Source organism: Balaenoptera physalus, assembly GCF_965194825.1.
Source record: "Balaenoptera physalus genome assembly, chromosome: 17".
NCBI lineage: Eukaryota > Metazoa > Chordata > Mammalia > Artiodactyla > Balaenopteridae > Balaenoptera > Balaenoptera physalus.
In genome coordinates this window covers 77,113,652-77,134,417 of record NC_138895.1, presented here as the reverse complement: position 1 = coordinate 77,134,417, position 20,766 = coordinate 77,113,652, and the positions used below count along the sequence as shown (strand labels likewise).

The 20,766-nt window shown below is 34.9% G+C and overlaps 1 protein-coding gene across 18 annotated transcripts in view; it reads right to left on the bottom strand.

Annotated features, from left to right (window-relative positions):
* PHF20L1 (PHD finger protein 20 like 1) overlaps window positions 1–20,766 on the bottom strand; it is a gene marked incomplete at its 3' end in the record, with an annotated part of 76,570 nt that overhangs the window by 24,588 nt on the left and 31,216 nt on the right. For 17 of the 18 annotated variants that reach the window (XM_082433813.1, XM_082433817.1, XM_082433818.1 and 14 more), the window contains 6 exons: window positions 19,692–19,774; window positions 15,908–16,160; window positions 13,585–13,773; window positions 13,117–13,323; window positions 7,120–7,176; window positions 5,757–5,864 (listed from right to left, as the gene is read on the bottom strand). In XM_082433813.1, the coding sequence (XP_082289939.1) occupies window positions 5,757–5,864; window positions 7,120–7,176; window positions 13,117–13,323; window positions 13,585–13,773; window positions 15,908–16,160; window positions 19,692–19,774 (897 nt within the window). Of the gene's footprint in view, window positions 1–5,756; window positions 5,865–7,119; window positions 7,177–13,116; window positions 13,324–13,584; window positions 13,774–15,907; window positions 16,161–19,685; window positions 19,775–20,766 lie in introns of those variants that run through there. The other variant, XM_082433815.1, reaches the window with a different exon arrangement.

The window sequence follows — 20,766 nt, the reverse complement described above, 5'->3', positions numbered from 1 at the left end:
TAGAGTAATCTTGGTTGTAGGTTCTTCCCTCTCATCACTTTAAATATGTCATGCCACTCACTCCCTTCTGGCTTGTAGAGTTTCTGCTGAGAAATCAGCTGTTAACCTTATGGGAGTTCCCTTGTATGTTATTTGTTGTTTTTCCCTTGCTGCTTTCAATAATTTTTCTTTGTCTTTAAATTTTGCCAATTTGATTACTATGTGTCTCCACGTGTTTCTCCTTGGGTTTACTCTGTATGGGACTCTGCGCTTCCTGGACATGCGTGGCTATTTCCTTTCCCATGTTTGGGAAGTTGTCAACTGTAATCTCTTCAAATATTTTCTCTGGTCCTTTCTCTCTCTTCTCCTTCTGGGACCCCTATAATGCGAATGTTGTTGTGTTTAATGTTGTCCCAGAGGTCTCTTAGGCTGTCTTCGTTTCTTTTCATTCTTTTCTCTTTATTCTGTTCTGCAGCAGTGAATTCCACCATTCTGTCTTCCAGGTCACTTATCCATTCTTTTGCCTCCGTTATTCTGCTATTGATTCCTTCTAGTGAATTTTTCATTTCAGTTATTTTACTGTTCATCTGTTTGTTTGTTCTTTAATTCTTCTAAGTCTTTGTTAAACATTTCTTGCATCTTCTCGATCTTTGCCTCTATTCTTTTTCCGAGGTCCTGGATCATCTTCGTTATCATTATTCTGAATTCTTTTTCTGGAAGGTTGCCTATCTCCACTTCACGTAGTTGTTTTTCTGGGGTTTTATCTTGTTCCTTCATCTGGTACATAGCCCTCTGCCTTTTCCTCTTGTCTATCTTTCTGTGAATGTGGTTCTTGTTCCACAGGCTGCAGGACTGTAGTTCTTCTTGCTTCTGCTGTCTGCCCTCTGGTGGATGAGGCTATCTCAGAGGCTTGTGGGCTTCCCTGGTGGCGCAGTGGTTGAGAATCTGCCTGTCAATGCAGGGGACATGGGTTCGAGCCCTGGTCTGAGAAGATCCCACACACCGTGGAGCGGCTAGGCCCGTGAGCCACAATTGCTGAGCCTGCGTGTCTGGAGCCTGTGCTCCGCAACAAGAGAGGCCGCGATAGTGAGAGGCCCGTGCACCGTGATGAACAGTGTCCCCCACTTGCCACAACTAGAGAAAGCCCTCGCACAGAAACGAAGACCCAACACAGCCATAAATAAATAAATAAATAAAAATTAGCTTAAAAAAAAAAAAAAAAGAGGCTTGTGCAAGTTTCCTGATGGGAGGGACTGGTGGTGGGTAGAGCTGGCTGTTGCTCTGGTGGGCAGAGCTCAGTAAAACTTTAATCCACTTGTCTGCTGATGGGTGGGGCTGGGTTCCCTCCCTGTTGGTTGTTTGGCCTGAGGCGACCCAACACTGGAACCTACCCAGGCTCTTTGATGGGGCTAATGGCGTACTCTGGGAGGAGTCACGCCAAGGAGTACTTCCCAGAACTTCTGCTGCCAGTGTCCTTGTCCTCACGGTGAGACACAGCCACCCCCCGCCTCTGCAGGAGAACCTCCAACACTAGCAGGTAGGTCTGGTTCAGTCTCCCCTGGGGTCACTGCTCCCGATGCACACACTACTTTGTGTGTGCCCTCCAAGAGTGGCGTCTCTGTTTTCCCCAGTCCTGTCAAAGTCCTGCAATCAAATCCCGCTAGCTTTCAAAGTCTGATTCTCTAGGAATTCCTCCTCCCGTTGCCGGACCCCCAGGTTGGGAAGCCTGATGTGGGGCTCAGAACCTTCACTCCGGTGGGTGGACTTCTGTGGTATAAGTGTCCTCCAGTTTGTGAGTCACCCACCCAGCAGTTATGGGATTTGATTTTATTGTGATTGCACCCCTCCTACCGTCTCATTTTGGCTTCTCCTTTGTCTTTGCATGTGGCGTATCTTTTCTGGTGAGTTCCAGTGTCTTCCTGTCGATGGCTGTTCAGCAGTTAGTTGTGATTCCGGTGCTCTCGCACGAGGGAGTGAGAGCACGTCCTTCTACTCTGCCATCTTGAACCAATTCAGTGACTTGATTTTTTAGCTTAACCATTTTGTTGATGAGATTCCAGTGGGTATAATCCATTTATTTACATAGTGATACGGAGTCCACTGAATGGACAGGTGGACACCTGGGCCGATGCCAGTGCTGCTGTGAACATTCTTGTATATGTCTCCTGATGTACCTACCGTGTGAGTTTAGTTAGGAATCTGAGGTCACGTGGTAAGCACATCGCCAACTCTACTCTCATCAGAAAAGCATCACTGTTTTTCCATAGCAGTTGTACAGCTGTCTCCATCTCCTCAGCAACATCTGACATCATCCACCTTGTAATTTCTGCCCATGTGGCAGATAGGAAATAGATTTCACCAGGTTCTGAAAACTGCATTATGCAGCTTTTCATAAGAGTGAGCACTGTATTATATAATCATTTTATCATTTTCAGGTTTCCACGTCTGTGAAATACCTGTTGAAATCTTTTGTCCATTTTCATACTGGGTTTTCTTTTCCTTTTTGAACTGTAAGGGTTTGAAATATATTTTGAATACTAATGCTTTGTCAGGTACTTGCATTGCCAGTATCTTCTTATGGTTTGTGCTATGTTTTCACTCTCTTTATAATGCTTGTGATGAACCAAAGTTCATTTCAGTCTAATCCCATTTTCAACCTTTTCGTTTCAGGTTAGCATGTTTTGTTTAGAAATCTCTGCCCAAAGATCATAAAGATATTTTCCTATACTTTCGAAGTTCTATAGTTTTGTCTTTCACATACTAAGTATTTAACCAGCCTGGAATTGATTTTTGTGTACGGTGTAAGGTGGAGTCCAGTTTCATTCTTCTTCACCGTATGGATTATAAATTGTTCTAATACCAATTACTGAAAAGTTCATCCCTTACCTGTTAAACTAAGATGCCAGCTTTGAATAAACCAAGTTTTGAAATATGTATGAGTCTGCTTTGGATTATCCTGTTCTTAATAAATCTATTCTTTCGAACTACCTCACTGTTGTAATAACTATAACTGAACAGTAATTCTTCTCCTTATTCTTCTTCAAGAGTGACTGTATTATTTTTGGCTCTTTACTCTTCCATATTAAGTTTCAGAATCAGCAATGAACCTATAGATTTATTTGAAGTGACATCTATAGCGAATCTACAACCCCATGAACATGAATTATTTCCCATTTGTTTAGGCCTTCTTTACATTTCTAAATAAAGTTTTATAATCTGCTATTCATAGTTTTTTGTTTTTCAAACGTAAGTACACATGGATGTATCAAATGGTTTTTCTACATTTATCAAAACTGTAATGTTACTGTGGTGAATTTCATTAATTGATTTTCTAATGTCAAACCAACTCTGCATTCCAAACCTATGCGGTCATACTTTTAAATATACTGCTAGATTTAATTCCATAACATTTATTTATGTGTTTTGCATCTTTGTCCATAAATAAGAACAGCCCGTGATTGTCCTTTCCCATACCATTCTCTTCTGATTTTGAGAGCAAAGTTATTTAAATCATCTAAAGTGAATTTGGAGTTGTATTAGTTTCCTAGGGCTGCCCCAACAAATTACCACAAATTTGGTGGATTGAAACAATAGAAATTTATTCTCTCTCAGTTCTGGGGGCCAGAAGTCCAAAATTAGGTCTCAGCAGGGCCATCTCCCTGTAAAGTCTCTAGGGGCAAATTCTTCCTTGCCTCTTGCAGCTTATGGTGGCTCAAGCTCCTTGGCTTGGAACTGCATCACTCCAATCACTTCCTATGTGTTTGCACAGGCTTCTCCCCTGTGTCTCAAATCCCCCTCTCCTTTCTCTTATAAGACACCAGTCATTGGCTTTAGGGTCCACTCCAAAACCCAGATGACCTCAATCTTAATCATATCAGCAAAGATCCTATTCCCGAATGCAGTCACGTTCACAGGTATGGGGGTCAGGAGTTGCACACCTACTTGCGGGGTTCACGATTCATCCCACTACAGGAGTGCACCCTCTTTTTCTAAATTCTAAAATGATTTATGTAAGTTTGGAATAATCTGCTCCTTTAATGTCTGGTAGAACTTGACAGCAAAACTTGTTGGACCAGGACGTCTTTCTTTGTGAAAAGATTTTAAAATGCTGATTAAATTTCTTTCAAGGTTTGAAGACCATTCAGGTTTCTACCTTCTTGAATAAGTTTGGTTTCTGGCAATTGCCCATACCTTCAAATAACCTCTCAAGTTCACTGGCATAAAGTTGTGTACATTATCTTATTTTTATGTCTGGAGCATCTGTAGTTATGTTCTCTTTATTCTTAATATCGTTTATCTGTACATTTTACGTTTTCTTTATTCTTAATATCGTTTATTTGTACATTTTGTCTTTTTTTTCTTAACAGCCTTCCCAGAGGTTTGTTGATCTTATTCGTTTTTTACAAAAAAATTAATTTTGGCATTTTTCATTTCTTCCTACCATTTCTTTTTAGTTTATTAATTTCTGCTCATATGTTTATTATTCATACTCACTTCTACTTTTTTTGGACTTATTCTTTTCTAACTTCTTAAGCTCGAGACTTAGCTGATTTTCAGCCTTCTTTTCTAATATAAGCATGTATACCAATTGATGTTCTTCTTCTAAGTGCCATTTTAACTACATTCTCAAGTTTTGACACATATATAACATTTTCATCACCTGTCACTTTCTTAACATCTTACTTTCCCTTTGTTACTGTGCTTTCATCCATGAATTATATAAAAATATTTTGCTTGATTTCTAAACATATGGGACTTTTTGTCTTTTCAATACTGATTTTAGTTAACTATAATACGTTTAAAATGTGTTGAGGTTTGCTTGAAGCTGCATCCCATGGTCAATTTTAATAAATGTTCGTGTCTGTTTGATATAACTGTCTACTCTGCAGCTGCTGAGTTCAGTGTCCTGGACAGGTCTATTAGATCAACTGTGCAGCTGCCATCTTTCTTAGTATCCTTACAGATACTTTTGAGTTTTGTTAATTTATTAATTACTAAGAAAGATATGAGGATGCTACTCAGTGATGAAATTTAGAAATTGTATGTCTAGAGAGATATAAAGTGAACTGAACCTTTATCATTATATGGTAACCTCCTATCTCCAGGAATGATTTTTGCTTTAATGACTATCTAAAAGGACATCCTTTACAGACAGGCTATTGATAGAAAAATAATTTGGTTTTTTCCAGGTTTTTCTAAAAATGTTTTCCCTCATTTTTGAAAGCTAATTCAAGGGACTATAAGATTCTAGATTGAGAATAATTCCTTCAGTACACAGAAGGGTAGAAGGGTACTTGGTCAGGGTATCCAGTCCACCACAACACTGGCAATGAAAGACTCTATCAGTTGCAGTGATTAATTTACAAACCACTTAACTTACAGACTGTAGTAAAACAGAGCTGCATATTTTCAAAATTAGCAAGACAAGGGAAAGCTACTACAGGAACTTCTCAGCTGTCAAGAACATGGGAATATTGTCCTACCATCATTTTGGTAGAAAAGGACAGTTGAAAGCATCTTAGAATTTTTAAAAATGGGAATCACCATTTTAGCATACAGTCAGCCCTCTGTATCCACAAGTTCTGTGACTGGGGATTTAACCAACTGCAGATCAATTTTCAATTTCCAAGGATATGGAACCACAGGTATGAAGGGCCGAATATACCATGCCATTTGATATAAGAAACTTGGGCATCAGTGGATTTTGGTACCCGCTGGGGGTCCTGGAACCAATCCCCCCCCCCACCAACCGGATACTGAGGGAGGACTGTACTTACCATGCTGCTTAGATTTCTTTTTCTTTTTCTTCTTCTTCTTCTGCTTTGGTTTGTAGTGATCTCTGTCCCTCTTCTCTTTTCTTTCTTTATCCTTTTCTTTTCTCTTACCTAAATGACCAAAGTGAGTAAGTTAGTAATCATGACTGATCCTGAGTTGTTCCTCTGTGGTTAACCTAAAAGCAGCATTTATGTTTTAATCAGCTATTCCAGTCACCTGCCCAGAGTGGATGGATTCAATTAAACTGTTCCTGTCATGAGTCTGGAACTCCTGATTAGCTTATTGGGCTATAAGAGGGGATCTTCATTAGCAGTGTTGAGAAATCCCAACTCCTGACACCTTAAAGTTAACACAGACAGTAGTTAAAATCTTTAAATGAGTAATATAACTCAGTTTCCTGATGTGGCAAGAAATAAACTCCATAACTTAAGAAAGACCTGACTGAGGAGACTCAGCATTTCCACACAAAATTTAATGAGAAAATATACTAGAAGCTTAAAAAATAAAAAACAAAAAAACTTGAACTTTTTTTTTCCTTTGGAAAAACAAAAAAACTAAATCATTTCCACAAATAATTCCTTCAGTCTTTCAATACTTTCCCAGTGTATATAAGAATGAAAATAAAAAGCACAAAGAAAAAAACTTATTTCATTAAACTAAATTTTGTCCCCAAATTTTAAAATATTCCTTTTTCCCAATCATATGCACTTTAAAGAAAATGAACAGATGTTAAAACAGTTTCCTAGAGTATTTTATTTAAAATTAATTCATCACATATATTCAACTATTGTTCCAACTCAGAAAGGTTTAGCCCATAACTTATCAACCATATTAAACCAACTTTCAGTAACTCAAGCTCCAGGTAGCTAATCTGTAGAATACTTAAGACTATTATCCATCATTCCAAAACTTTTAGTCATTATAGCACAGAAGACAGAAAAGATAGCAGAAAAACTTTTAGTCATTATAGCACAGAAGACAGAAAAGACAGCAGAAAACTTAGTAACTTTTTATAAAGTAAGTAAAAAAAAAAAAAAAGGCTATTTTAATTTACCATCCATTCTCTAAGTTTCAACAATATTAAATGGCAGCTTATTTTTAAACAGTCATAGTTTTAAAGATGTTCAAAAACATCAAGTTCTCAGAGAAAGCCTTAGGCTCCCCTGACAAAAAATACACATACTACTGCAAGATACGTATTTAAGAAATCACATATTTGGAGCCGAATAACACTAATAAACACTAAAACAGATGATCACTTACACCTAAAGGAGCACTAACAGGTAAAAAGTAAGGGACAGACTATGTCCTCCCACTGCCAAGCCATCTATAGCCTTTTGCTTAAAGATTACTTTCTGTTCATACCAAATGTAGTTGAGCTTTTTTCTTCCAATTTCACTTTTTTTTCTGTTTTCGATATTCCTGCAGGTTTAGGGGAAAAATATGTAAGTTTAGTCAGAAAGGGTTAAAAGTATGGGACAATGTTTTAAATTACAATTGCTCACAAAACTCTACCTAGGACTGTTTTCCCCTAAAGGTCTACATTATTTTATTGCCTGAACTAGTAACAAAGAAGTGGGATTTCTTACATCAAAGGGATAATAAATTAAGAATGATTTTTGTTCCCTCAGACTACTCAGATTAGATTCCTAGTTCCACCATTTATTAGCTCACAGCCTCGAGTAAATCATTTAACTCTCAGTGCTTCAGTTTCCTTATCTGCTAAATAGGACTAAGAGCATCTACCTCCTATTGTTATCAGTATAAGATGAGTCAAAATGTGTATTGATGGAATGCTTAGTGTCTGATAACTACTAAGTGTTTTTTTTTCACTTTCTCCTTTATGGTGGGGTAATAATTTGAGACTACATCAATTCTGGAAATAGCATAAATATAGGTCTGAACATAAAAAATGTTAGGATAAATGCACTAGGCAATCAGTTAAGATCAACTCTGGCATCACAGCCTTTGGCAATCCATGTTGAAATGCACTCCAGTGGTAGGTCCACGTAACATTTCTGCTCCTGTGACAATTATGACAAAATGCTATTCCAGTCATCCAAATGAAATATTAAATTTCATTTTAAATTATACTGGTTTTCAACAATCTGCATAAAATTTTTAAACTATTATTTAACCTCTGTTGCCTAGAACAAACTTGTACCTTTGAACTCCATCATGAATGTGTTATTAGGTTATGATAAAAGCCAAAACAGAATTATTCTATAAATCATTTTGGTCTTTATCCAAATGTAAGATGTAAAGGCTTATTATCACATACAAAATATTCAACCTTAGTGGCACTTAGGTCTTATTATCTAATAGTCCAAAATACATTTTTAAACCAATAGTGCACCTCATGAACTGTGCTGCTGACACAGACACACTTAACCAATCTTCTCAACTCATATTCAACCACTGCCAATGCTAATACCTTATGTGTGTCTAGGGTTAATCTAAGAAAAACACTCTAGTGCATTTAAAATACAATTTCAATCTATTAAATTATGCTTTAATATCACCAGTTACGAGTTCTTTGATTTTTAAATCACTGCAGTACAGTATCAAAAAAGCTAGCACTTTATTCATCTTACTGCAAATAATTTACATAATTTAAATAAAACACAATAAAAATGTAAAAATACCACTCAACTTGAATTACATGCTAATAAGGCTCTAATAATTAAGTAAAAATATTGATAATCTCCATGACAAAAAGATTTATGACAAAATGAAAAGGACATCAGAGCAAAGAGAAATACAATTAAACTTCCTTATTATCAAAACTGTTGAACAAATGCCTCACTTCCTTTTACTAATTACTGTTTACTAACAATTAATGCCATGAAAATTCCACAAATTTGATGCAATTTTCTTGAAAATGACAAGGCATTTACAACAGAAACAGTAAGAGATTTGCTTTCTAAATCCTCTGTGACAGTAGAGCTATACCAGAAGCAGCCCTTGATCATGATTATTGCCTTGAAGGTCCCTCCCTAATCCCCAGGGGCACTGAATCTCCAGAGTGAAAGGTGGAGCAAGGCCAGAATCCCCTGGGGCGATTCAAATGGAAGGAACTGCCTTACAGCGCTGCCTTTCCTGACTGGAATGTGTGGGACCCCTCAGGTACTTGGAAGACAAATAAAATGGTCCTGAACCTCAGCTCCAGAACACAGGTCAGCACAGGAGAACAGATTCAGTAACTAACACAGTGCTTTCAGGAGGACCTGTTCTAGATTGTTTTCACATGTTCTGGTGGGTCCCAAACCTTTATATTTCTTAACTGATAAAATTTTGAAAGTAAAATTGGGGAACTGAGAAAGGCTTGTCAACATTTTACACAATTAAGGATATTAAAATAAATATTTCTATATGCAATAATGGCAAAACACCCATGCCCAAATAGAAAAAAAAAATAGATCTATTCAAGAATTCTACAAAAGAATCAATTTCATTTTATGAGAAGTTCTCTACCTTGTCCTTATTTCACCATGCACTAGAATTTGGGAACCAAAGTACGTGGATATTAGTTTACAGAATAGTGATTTTTACACTAAGTTTTATCAACAGAACATTTTCGTCAAACAAAATATTACATAATATTCCAACACATAATACAAACCCCCCCATCAAATTAAAAACACAATAAAAAAACGAATGGAGCTGTTTAGATTAAAGCAAGAGCGACAGATCTCTGAGCCATGCCTGCTTTCACATCCTGCAAGGCGCAGTAATGTGGAGAGGTTTCGGCAGTGTGCTAAATATCTGATTCTCCTGGCAAAAAAGGAGGCTATCCCTGAGACTCTCCGTGGAAACCCCAGGCTCTGTACAAGCCATGAACATCTGCTGTGGGGTGGGGGGAGATTACGGAGTCTCTGGTTGTAGTTTTGTTTTGTACAATTCTGGAAAAAAACTGAAAAACACTTTAAAACAAAAAGGCTTTTTAGAAAGTAAATGTGAAATTGGTGTCCCCACAAGTCAGAATGTGACTGTTATTGTCTCACCCATCCATACACTGAGCTTCCATATTTTAACTCCTTGAAGGGGACAGAGTAACTCAGTATTTGTTACATCAGTACATATATCCAGTAGATAAATAAGAAAACTAGTTAACATCCCAGTTAGCGACAGAACTAAGAGTAACAGAACTAACACTCTATCCTTACCTAAAACTGGTTGGCTCTGTTAGAGAAAGCATTCTGATAATAAAATAAAAACAAAGGCATCGATTTTTACAAGGGCACCAATGACTGTTTTTGGTAATGGGGGCAGCAATAGTATTCTTAACCTTGGTTAGTCATATTGTATGCATGCTTCCCAGTGGAAGAATGCAGAGGATTAGGGCAAGTTCATTATCTATACTGGAAAAACAACTGTTAACCTATTAAGAACACATGTATATAATAATTGGCTAATTCACATAATCTCATTAATGCTTGACCATGACTGTGATATGAGCATGCACATATCACTCACACGAAAAAGTAAAACTCTAAGTCTGTTAAACTATTTCACAGTTAATGACTAACATCCTCATCATTCTTAATACCCCAAAAATTCCAATTTGAAAAAAATACCCCAGAAAATGTCTTTGATACAAGTTCTGGTAAATAATGCTTTCTGCAGAAGTTTTAAAATTCAACAGTAACAAAATTTACTTTTATAATTAACATGAAACAAACCAAGCAAACAAATTAAAATATTAAAAATAAAGAAGAAACAAAAACAAAACACCTGGTACTTTGACTGCAGATAGAAGACAACTTGGGAAGCGGACAGAAGGCCAACAAATACTACGAAACAGTTTCGAGAGGGTAGCTAACAAAAATGTTGACAGAACAAAGCACGCAGACCACTGAGAATTTCAGTGCAAGTCAGACAGGTTCACAAGGTTTTAATAAAAAGATGTCCAATTAGAACATGACCTGAATTCCATTACTTCCCTCAAAAAATAAAAAATTAAAAGGGGTAATAGAAATAAATCAGAATCCCCCCAAACCCCGCATTCAAATGCTGTGACTGTGTTCAACCCTCTAACAAATGGACTTCCAGTAATTAACATTTAAATCCATGCATTTCCTCGATTTAAGCAATTAAAGCTGCCGGTCATCACCATACTTAAGATGATCCTCACTCTTCAACAAACTTACAAATACATCACTTTACAAATCCAAACTCCTCTCTACCTTTCACTTTTCCAGAAAACTATCTTACACCTTTGACTTTCTCAAACAGTTTTTCGAATACTTAAAAAGGAAAAAAATATTGTGCCTTCCCTCTACCTCAGTACATTGTTTAACCATTATGAGAAACAAGAACCACGCCCCAATGATAATTAGCTACATCTCCACAAATATACCAGAAATTCTGGGGGAAAAAAAATCAAACCACTAGGCTAGTACTCTGATTAGACACAAAGTCACTGGAATTAAAGACTTCCACGTACAATCACTACTTTGACATTTTAGGATACATCATTCAACTAACATAACTTAGTTATTATACAGTTATTTAGATTCGTCTATCTTTCAGTCTTGTTACTACTGCTATATAAAAGAAAATACAAACGTTTTCAAATGCACATCTAAAAATAAATGCTCGGGGCTTCCCTGGTGGTGCAGTGGTTAAGTACCCACCAGCCAATGCAGGGGACACAGGTTCGAGCCCTGGTCTGGGAAGATCCCACATGCTGCAGAGCAACTAAGCCCGTGTGCCACAACTACTGAGCCTGCACTCTAGAGCCCGTGAGCCACAACTACTGAAGCCCACGCGCCTAGAGCCCGTGCTCCGCAACAAAAGAAGCCACCGCGATGAGAAGCCCGCGCGCAGCAATGAAGACCCGAAGCAGCCAAAAATAAATAAATTAAATACATAAAGTAAAAATATACACATTTAAAAAACTAATGACTTTATCATTTAAAAAATCAATAAATAAAAATAAATTCCCCAATGAATATATATCATTTTAACTTGAACATATTTTTCATATATTCAGTACAGCAACAAATTCCAGATTGCTAAAGGACTCATAAGAACTTCACCAGGAAAAGTATCTCAAAGGGTTAAAGGTGATTCAGAAATCTTGTGAAAACAGGGAAAAGAAAAATTAATTACCCTACAGATAGAAGGGGCTTAGAAATTGTCCAAAGACAATGCATCAGTTCTGGGAAATGACAAGAAATGTTTCAAAGCCTACAAATCTTCAAATTTGGGCACTGATTTTTTTAAAACAAGATATGGAAACACTATCACATACAAAATAACTTCAGTCTTTTATTGATTAATGGAATTGTAGAACACTGTATGTTTAATATTAGTTACACTTTCACTTTGAAAGAAGGAACAAGAAGGTAACAGCAGTAATATAAAAAGTATGCTTCTTAAGTTACTTCAATCATTTTATTTTAATATACACCACCACCAGAAAAGAGCAAGCTCTATTTTATACTTCACCCAAGGATTTGATAAAGTGGTTTCAGAGAAGATGCTACTAAAATCGATTATCCCCAGTGCTCTCTGGCTGCTAATCAAAAAACAGTTTTATGTTTTTCCCTACTTCTGAACTGACTCAATTCACCTCATTCATCCATCTACTGATAATTCCAAATTAGTAATTTACTGGAAAAGCATTTGAAATTAGTATTTGCCTTTTTTTTCCTTTTACTGTAGGGACTCTTTGGTTGAGGTTAAAATTCTATAAAACTTCCAAGTAAAACAATGTAACCATATAAGGGAAATATAAATAAATATAAATCTAATGTTCTGTTAGATTAAAATATCAACTTGATAAAATACCTCCGAAAGATTTCAGGTTACAGTAAGTGTCATAAAATCATCAAAAAATGTCTTATTGAGTATGGCTGATTTTACACATTAGACTCCCAAAATAACATTACAACAAATTACATTTAAATTTTGGAGATTCTGCTCCAAAATATGGGATTATATGTAAGATACAGGTATATAAATTAATTTAAGCTAAGAGTTTCTTAAATATTAAATTCTATTAAATCCTTAAGCCTAAGTATTGAGCCCATTAAGTTATTTTCTGGCTTCAAAACCAAGAAACTTCTGCAATTATATTTAGCTCTAATAATTCCTATTTAGTAGAAACAGGATATAAGAAGTAGGGAGAAGGAAGTAGATTAAAGTGACAAAATAAGAAGTATATCCAGAGAATATGATAGTAAACGGTCACACAAAAGGACTTTAAACAGACTGAGAAACCCTATCTTCCACAGATGTTATGGAGAAGTATTTATAAAGAGGAACTACATATTAAAATAATGTAATTATACATCAAACTGTTTTTACTGTATAAATATGCAAGCCTAGCTAACTGGTAAAATGAATCTTTTTTACCTGATGCTGTTGGAGCTCCTCTTCCATCAGTTACTGCTTTGGAAGAAAGATTTGTAAGCATCTGCGTATCTTCCTTTTCTGCCCTGGGGCATTCATTATGGTAAGAGGGATCTGGGACTAGCGGTGCTGTAACTTCCGAACCACGACTTAAGTCAAGAGGGAGACAGGGTCCCAGTTTCTCAAGTGACAAATGTGCAACATCAGGCACTACACAAAATAAAGAATGTAATATGTTAATATAAATACACTGCCTCAGTTAATATCCATGTGGATTAAAATGTTATATAAATTAAACAGTGCCTGGAAATAAAGACGGCACTAAATAAATACTTGTAGAATTAAATGAAGTGCTTATAAGTCCAAAAGATGTTAAGGAAAAAGCAGAAATTTCTTAATATTTTAATAAGCTTTATCTCAGTGTTTTGTCTTCTTTTATGTTTGGATCTATAGAAAATCAATATACATTACCCTCTGGTACTGAAGACTCTTGCTGATTTTGAGAACTGATGGAGAATACTTTCCCATCAGTGGCTGGAGAGGGAGGAGAAACCTTTTCTACAGAATCATCAGGCATGGGCAAGGTGGCTAAACGCTGAGATCTTCTTCTCCGCTCACTATGCTTGAAAGGTCTAGGGGGGTTCACAGGCTGTGGAGGACCTAGAAAAAGATCTTCAATGTTCACGAAGCAGATACATGCCAGGATCATCTTATAATACTTAAGGAGAAAAACGGGAAAAATGATTCAAATTCTGCCCTCTGATGTTGTAAGGTATCCACAAGGAATGGTATGTTCCAAAAGTAATCAAAGGCAAAAACTGCCCTCATTCACAAGGGTTAATCAAAACTTCTAAAATCTAAACCCTACTAGAACCAAAAGAAAATAACATGGAACATTAATTTCAGGTAGTTTCCCAAGTAACAGACTACAGTTAATTCTTTAATTGCAGATCGTTGTTAGTTGCCATTTTTCCTTTGGGAAAATAATCTCTGTATAGCCAAAGATTTAAAAAAAAAAAAAAAAAAAAAAAAAAAAATATATATATATATATATATATATATATATCCCTTTTGCTACATTACAAATCTAGAAACTCTAAGAAAAAAAAAAAGCAGGGGCATAGGTGACAAAAATCTGACATGCATTGTAGAGTTAGTGCTTTACTTGCCAAAGTAAAACTAATGTAAGTAATTTTATCCCACCCTCGTTCCCGCAAATGGATTTTTATAAACATATATTTGGGCCTGATTCATTAAAAAAAATTGAACACAAACAACTTTAAGTACTCATTATGGGCAAAAACCAAGGATTTTTAAAGAATATGACACTTCTTGTACTCACGTGTTTTTTGTTTTGTTTTAAAAAACTAACTTGGTGAGCCATTTAAGCATCTTCTAGCTATGTATTAACAGAAGTTTGGAAATTTTTTTTTTTTAACCTTTCATTTTCTTCTTTCTACATGGCATGTAAACATGTTTGATGATTTAGAACAGGCAGGACTACATAAGCCAATATACGCATGTTAATTTAGAAGGAGGAAATAAGAGTGGTCTAAAAAGGTTGATGCTTTGGGTATTTAAAAATAATTTTACAAAAGTCAAAATGCAAGAGACATGGTGATAATGGAAAAACAAAAGAATAAAATTCAGTTGCTGTAACACTGGCCATAATACCAAAATACAAAACAATTGCAAAATAAAATACGTATCAATGTCATGTGACATTGTAGTGACTACTAATGATATTATTTCATGATAAATGCCATAACGAAATGAAGCTTATGAAGAAACAATTGAGTTTTTCTGTTTCCATCCTTTCTACTCATTTATTAAAAAGAACCAAAACAAAACAAAGAAGTACCAAAACCTGATCAAAAATTGAAAAACACGGTTTGGCAAAAAAAATACAGCAATGGAATGCAAGAGAAAGTTAATATATTTGACTGATAGAAGTCTTCTCAATGTCACCATTTTTAATCGTTGTGGAAGATATGATATGGAGAAGTTCATAAGGAAATGTGTCATATTCATTTAATAATCAGGTTACTAATTCATTCACTGTATAAACAGCAAAATTATCTTTTACCCAGTGACTTTTCAGGTAATTATTTTTCATATGTCTCTAACTTAGAATACTAAAACATGAGAAACACACAGTCAACACAAATCTTGTCTTATATATATCCAAACCCATGTCAAAAGGCTATTTAAAAAAAGACCAAGTTAACTCTTGAAAGATTAGTGGTATTGAAACAGTAAAATCTTTAAAAATAAGACCAAGGAAGCAATCTTCTTCTTTCATTAGTAAGATTAAACTGAAGTTTGCACTCTAAATCCTACAGTAAGAACTGAATAAAATGTATTGCCGAAGGGGGTACAGACAACTGGAGACAATAACTAAATCTATCCATAAGAATAGTCTTAGGAGTTCAGGAAAACATCCACCATGGGCCTTTTTGTATCTCATAATGGTTTTGTTCTGTTTTTTTGTAATGAATCAGGCCTCTCATTGTGCTTGGATTATTAGTTGAGGAGAGTCAAACTACAGTGGAATTTTGGTTATTAAATGCTAAGGTTTCTTAACCAGCAGTACAGTCACTGTACCTCTGTACAATACATCAGTCAGAAATGTAAATGGTTTTTGCCCCTAAAATAGTTTCAAGTCTTCCCTATCATATCCACTTAAGTTTGAATTTTTAAAATGCAACTTCATAAAATACAATATAACTACAACCAAACTGTTTTTAATGTATCTTATAGGATAAGTAACTATTTTTTAAAAATCTGTGCTCACTAGTTTTATTTATCATTGAAGAAGAAAGCTGAGATACAAGCGTCAAATCCTCGACTTGTATTAATTCTGGGGAAAGTGGTGATTTAGGGGGTTTTATACACCCAGAAGAATCTCCAGATTCATGTTTGCATTTCTTGCTGCGAGCCTTCCCTGAAGACAAAGTTGAGGATAACAGTGCAGGTTTCTGAGTGTTGGCAGAACTGCTAATGTCAGCTTCATTTTTTTTCTGACTTTGAGGTTTAGGTGAAATCGCCTGAATAAATAATAAAAAATTGATATTTTTATTTTGGTTTCTTCATTTTTGTTCTTGTTTTCTATTTTGATTGTTAAGCAACTTTAGTATCCAAAAACATTGTTAAGCAACATATAACATTTCTATTACAAATGAAAAACCAAAAAGAACCCCACAAATTATTAACTAAAAGTTGAATAGGCTGTCTTTAAAGGGATGCTGTCAACTTGTAGTCTAAATTTGGGTTTTTTTAAATGTATTATTTATAATATTCTCAGAAAATAAAATGTTATCTTACTGGACAAATATGTTCTGTATTGAGTTAAAATATACCTCTTCTGACACCATAATTACCAATGACATTGACAATAATTAGGTAAATAAACAGCATTTTCAAGTTTTAGAGCATTAGAGGAATACATTTAAGCTTCTGCCTTTCAGATTTTTTTTATAAAATAATTTCCTTTATCAAGTTCAATGCAGAGGTTTAAGTAGACAATTTCCCTTTAAAGAAAGATCTCAACAGGAAAACAATGATCAAATTAACGAAACATTATCTTTAACTCATTTTAGTGCTGAAAGCTAGAGTTTCATAAGCATAATGCATCATGAAATCAAAGCCACCAGCAATACAGAGTTAAAAGACTAAAAAACAATACAAAACAAGCAACAACAACAACAACAAAAAAAAAAACAAGGAGTAAAACCAAGTGTAAGTTAAAAACATTGGATTTAAAAACAAAATACGTCGCATTCTTAGATGAGAGTTTTTACCTTCTTCCTGCCAACTGATACTTTTAAAAAAAAATTAGAACTTTGTCAGTTCTTTCATAAAGAATATCTTCATTCATTTGGCAGTAAAATGTCCTACAGATGTAAAACTATATGTGAATGTGTCCTAAGACAACAGAGAACAGCCACATTCGATGGATTTGCAATCTATGGTGTTGGAATGCCTACCCTGTATCTCTTTTTGATATATGTATCTGAGAGCAAAGTATGAGATACACTTTTTAAAAAAAAAAACCTATGCTAAAATAGGCTTTTATAAAGAACCAAACTACTAGCTCTATGAACAACATGCTTGTCCCCAAGATACCTTTTTACTTCCATATCTTTTGTGAGGGATGACCATCAGGTCTGCAGTCTGCAGTTCTCTGGAATATGGAAGATCATTGTCTGGGACCAAACAGCTTTCTGTTCCCACTAAAAATATTTATAAAGCGCTCAAATTTTGGTGGGAAAAAAGTGAATATGTGGTATTAAGTATGGCACCTCTGTGCTACAGGTGGCACGCTGGGCATGCCACACGGAAGGGCTGGCGTCAAGTGTCTCATTCATTGCGTTGTCATCATTTCTATTCTTGAATTTACTCATTACACACGTGTGTAAGTGCAGACTAATCATTTGAAAAAAAACCCTCCATATACAGAAAGGATTCCTAAGCTTATCATAAAAGGTGTTGCCAGAAAAGTAATTAGAGCCATTACTTGTAAATAAACAATTTTATTGTTCATCTTCACATATGTGAGAGACATCACTACAGCATCCATTACTCTCAAGTTACAAAGTTATAAAACAAGATTTTAATACTTAAATTAATATCTTGATATGGTGCTTAACCTCTAAACAAGGACAAATTAACATTTTTAAAAACTTACTGAATTATGCATCTAATGCAGGTTTTATCCAAAAGTAAATATAACATGACAATTCCCTAATACAATTAAATAATCTATAATTAATAATCTGAGAACTGGGGCTCAAGACCACAGAGTTTGAGTTTTTTTTAAATGTAAATAAATAAATCCCTTAGGACAGTAAGTTTTGGCCTTAGGCCTGTTATAAATCTACGTCATGAGTGGCATTATTTTACTCATTAGGGCAACAGAGGTTAGTGACAATCTCTCTCCTTCAAGTCTATTGTTGATACCGAGATGTAATTAAGAATTTTATAACTCGGCTTTTTAACTTTGAAGAAGGGCAAACACTTAGCACAAAAATTAAGAGTATGGTTACAAAACATTTCACACTGAAATCAACCTGAATGACAAAAAAGGGGGGGAACAGCATTCTGTTCCTTAAAAATATAAAATAATTTACAAAGTTTTCATTAATGATCATTGGTCTCTTCGTTACAAAAAACTGGGAAGGACTCTCAAAATTTTTTTGATTATGTAAATAAAAACAGCCGAGTTACTCAATTTTTTTTCTTTTTTTTTAAGCTCAGTTTCAAAATGTTGTACTTCTCTCTGAAATGGGCACTGCCCTCTACACTAACTTTCACATATAATAAATAATTTTCACAATCACATTCATCTCAGCAGGATTGTGCATAATGAAAGATTGACATTGTAATGAATTTTCCAGAAACATTTTATTACCCAAGTCCCTGATTTATTGCATTCTGAGAATACCATAAACAGTGGTGAAGATACAAAATATTGTTATATCTGGGACGTTGAATATAGTAATACACAGTAAAAAAGTCAAAATTTGGTTGATATACTGACAATAACGGCAAAGACTTAACCGTTTGATGACCACAGAAAATCAGAAGGTATGATTCGCTGACATATTAATCAATTTAAAAGATCATTGATTCAATACAACATTAATGGAGGCACCAAAACAATGCACTGTTATCAAATCAGGCCTAAAATAACCCTGAAAAACTCAATACAATATCAATTAAATTTGGACTGGTTTTTAAAACGCATATAGAGAAGAGCAACAGGTACTCATTGTAAAGTCTTCTTTATTAGGCTACTAATAAAGAAAATTGAAATAATACAAAAAGGGTATATTAAACCTACATTAAGGCTCAGATTTTAAAACAGGAGAACCAAGGAAATCCAGTTATGGCTATTACTGTGTTCTTATAGTCTTACAGTGCCCAAGAAGGTAAGCCCTTAGGAAATGGAAAAGCATGCACAGTCCACTATATACAGGTATTGTGGGAATCTGAAGGTAGCCAAGGCAAAATCTAGCAACTGCAACCTTCACTTTTAAATTCCTCTATTAGGTGGTTTAAAGACAGACCCTTAATAGTTTTTAAAAATTTTTTTTTGTAGTTATTAAAATATACATCCTAGCAAAAATGTATGGCTCATTGATCAATTCATAAAACACATAGTCAGTCTAACAACACCAATTGTTACAATATAAAAGAAACTTCTTACAAAAGAAGCTTTATTAGATGTCAAAAAACCCTGTTTTAACTCACAAATGAAAGGTATTTGTGTAAGGGTCTTTTTGTAAGCTAGTTAAATGTGATCCAGCTGGAAGCCTATACCCTGGGATGCCTGTCTCCAGGCCTTCAACTGTTGGGGGACAAAGGCTTTAATGCCAGCCTACTGAAAATAAACACTAATGAAGTCTGTAGTTTATCTGTATACCTTGGAGAAGGCAGAGTTAAAAATATAGCATCAATTAATTACCTTCCTATTCCCATATCTGATCAAAAGGGCAATTTCAATTATGTGGATACTATAGCTCCGTGATCATTCCAGTTGGGAACCTTGAAAAAAATCAAATGCTACCATTTCATACCTGCTCCAGCATTGGAGCCGTTTCACTGTAGTCTTCCTTTTTTTCAGCACCATCCACCCCAACAGCTTTGGATGCCAACAAACCTTGAGAAAAATTGTACAGAAATTGCTTATTAGAAAAAATATTGACTTTCACACTAAAACTTCTCAAAAATTTTAGCAGTTGAAATCCCCTATACTTTTTTATAGAAAGTAAATACAACACTCTCAGAAGTTTACTTGTCAAAAATACAAACACCCTTAATAATGGCTCAAGGGGCTGAGTTAGAACTTGAGAGTGGCTTACACAATTAGTTTTTAAAAGAAAAAAATTAACTAAAAATACCCTTTTAAAAAAAATCACACATATACACATTTATTCTGTACAAATTTAAATTTCTATGGTTTAATGTCCCAAAACCTAAGATGTCTTAGATTGTTAATACTTAGGCTTTGTCTATACAACTGAAATAAAATATGGAATTAATATTAAGATATAAGGAATCCTTCCAAACATCCAGAATATAAAATAAGACTGTTGTTGTTGTTGGATTATTAGTTAAAAAAATACTCCCAATTTTTTATTTCACCTGGATCCTTTAACCTAAGCTTGACAGGTTTGTTTCTATACCCAGTTGTAGCTTACCTTCTTACAAAAGTGGTAAAAACATGGATACACCCATTTTATGTTAATGGAAAAGAGTACAGATCCTTCCTACAACATTTGAACTTACTTAATATTATAGCCTCATTCTACAATTAATGAAATAAACTGGGAGTTCCAGTTTTCTCCAATATATATACCATTAATTCTGAATTTTAGAAGACAGAATATTTTATCTGGAGTATATATGATTAACTTTACAAGACATTAAAACTCTGCTTTAATTTAGAAATTACAGGCATTTACTTAGTCAAGATTCTTTGCTAAGCACCAGATAGGTACCCTCAATGGAATCAAATTTATTTGCTGCTTCTTATGGCCACCAAGCACATAAAAAGTCACCAAAAATCATTTTTGTGTCATTTCAAAGTCAGGCACACAAAACTGTGGCCTCAAAGGAAGCATGTTTAATAATCGACAAAATAATAGTCAA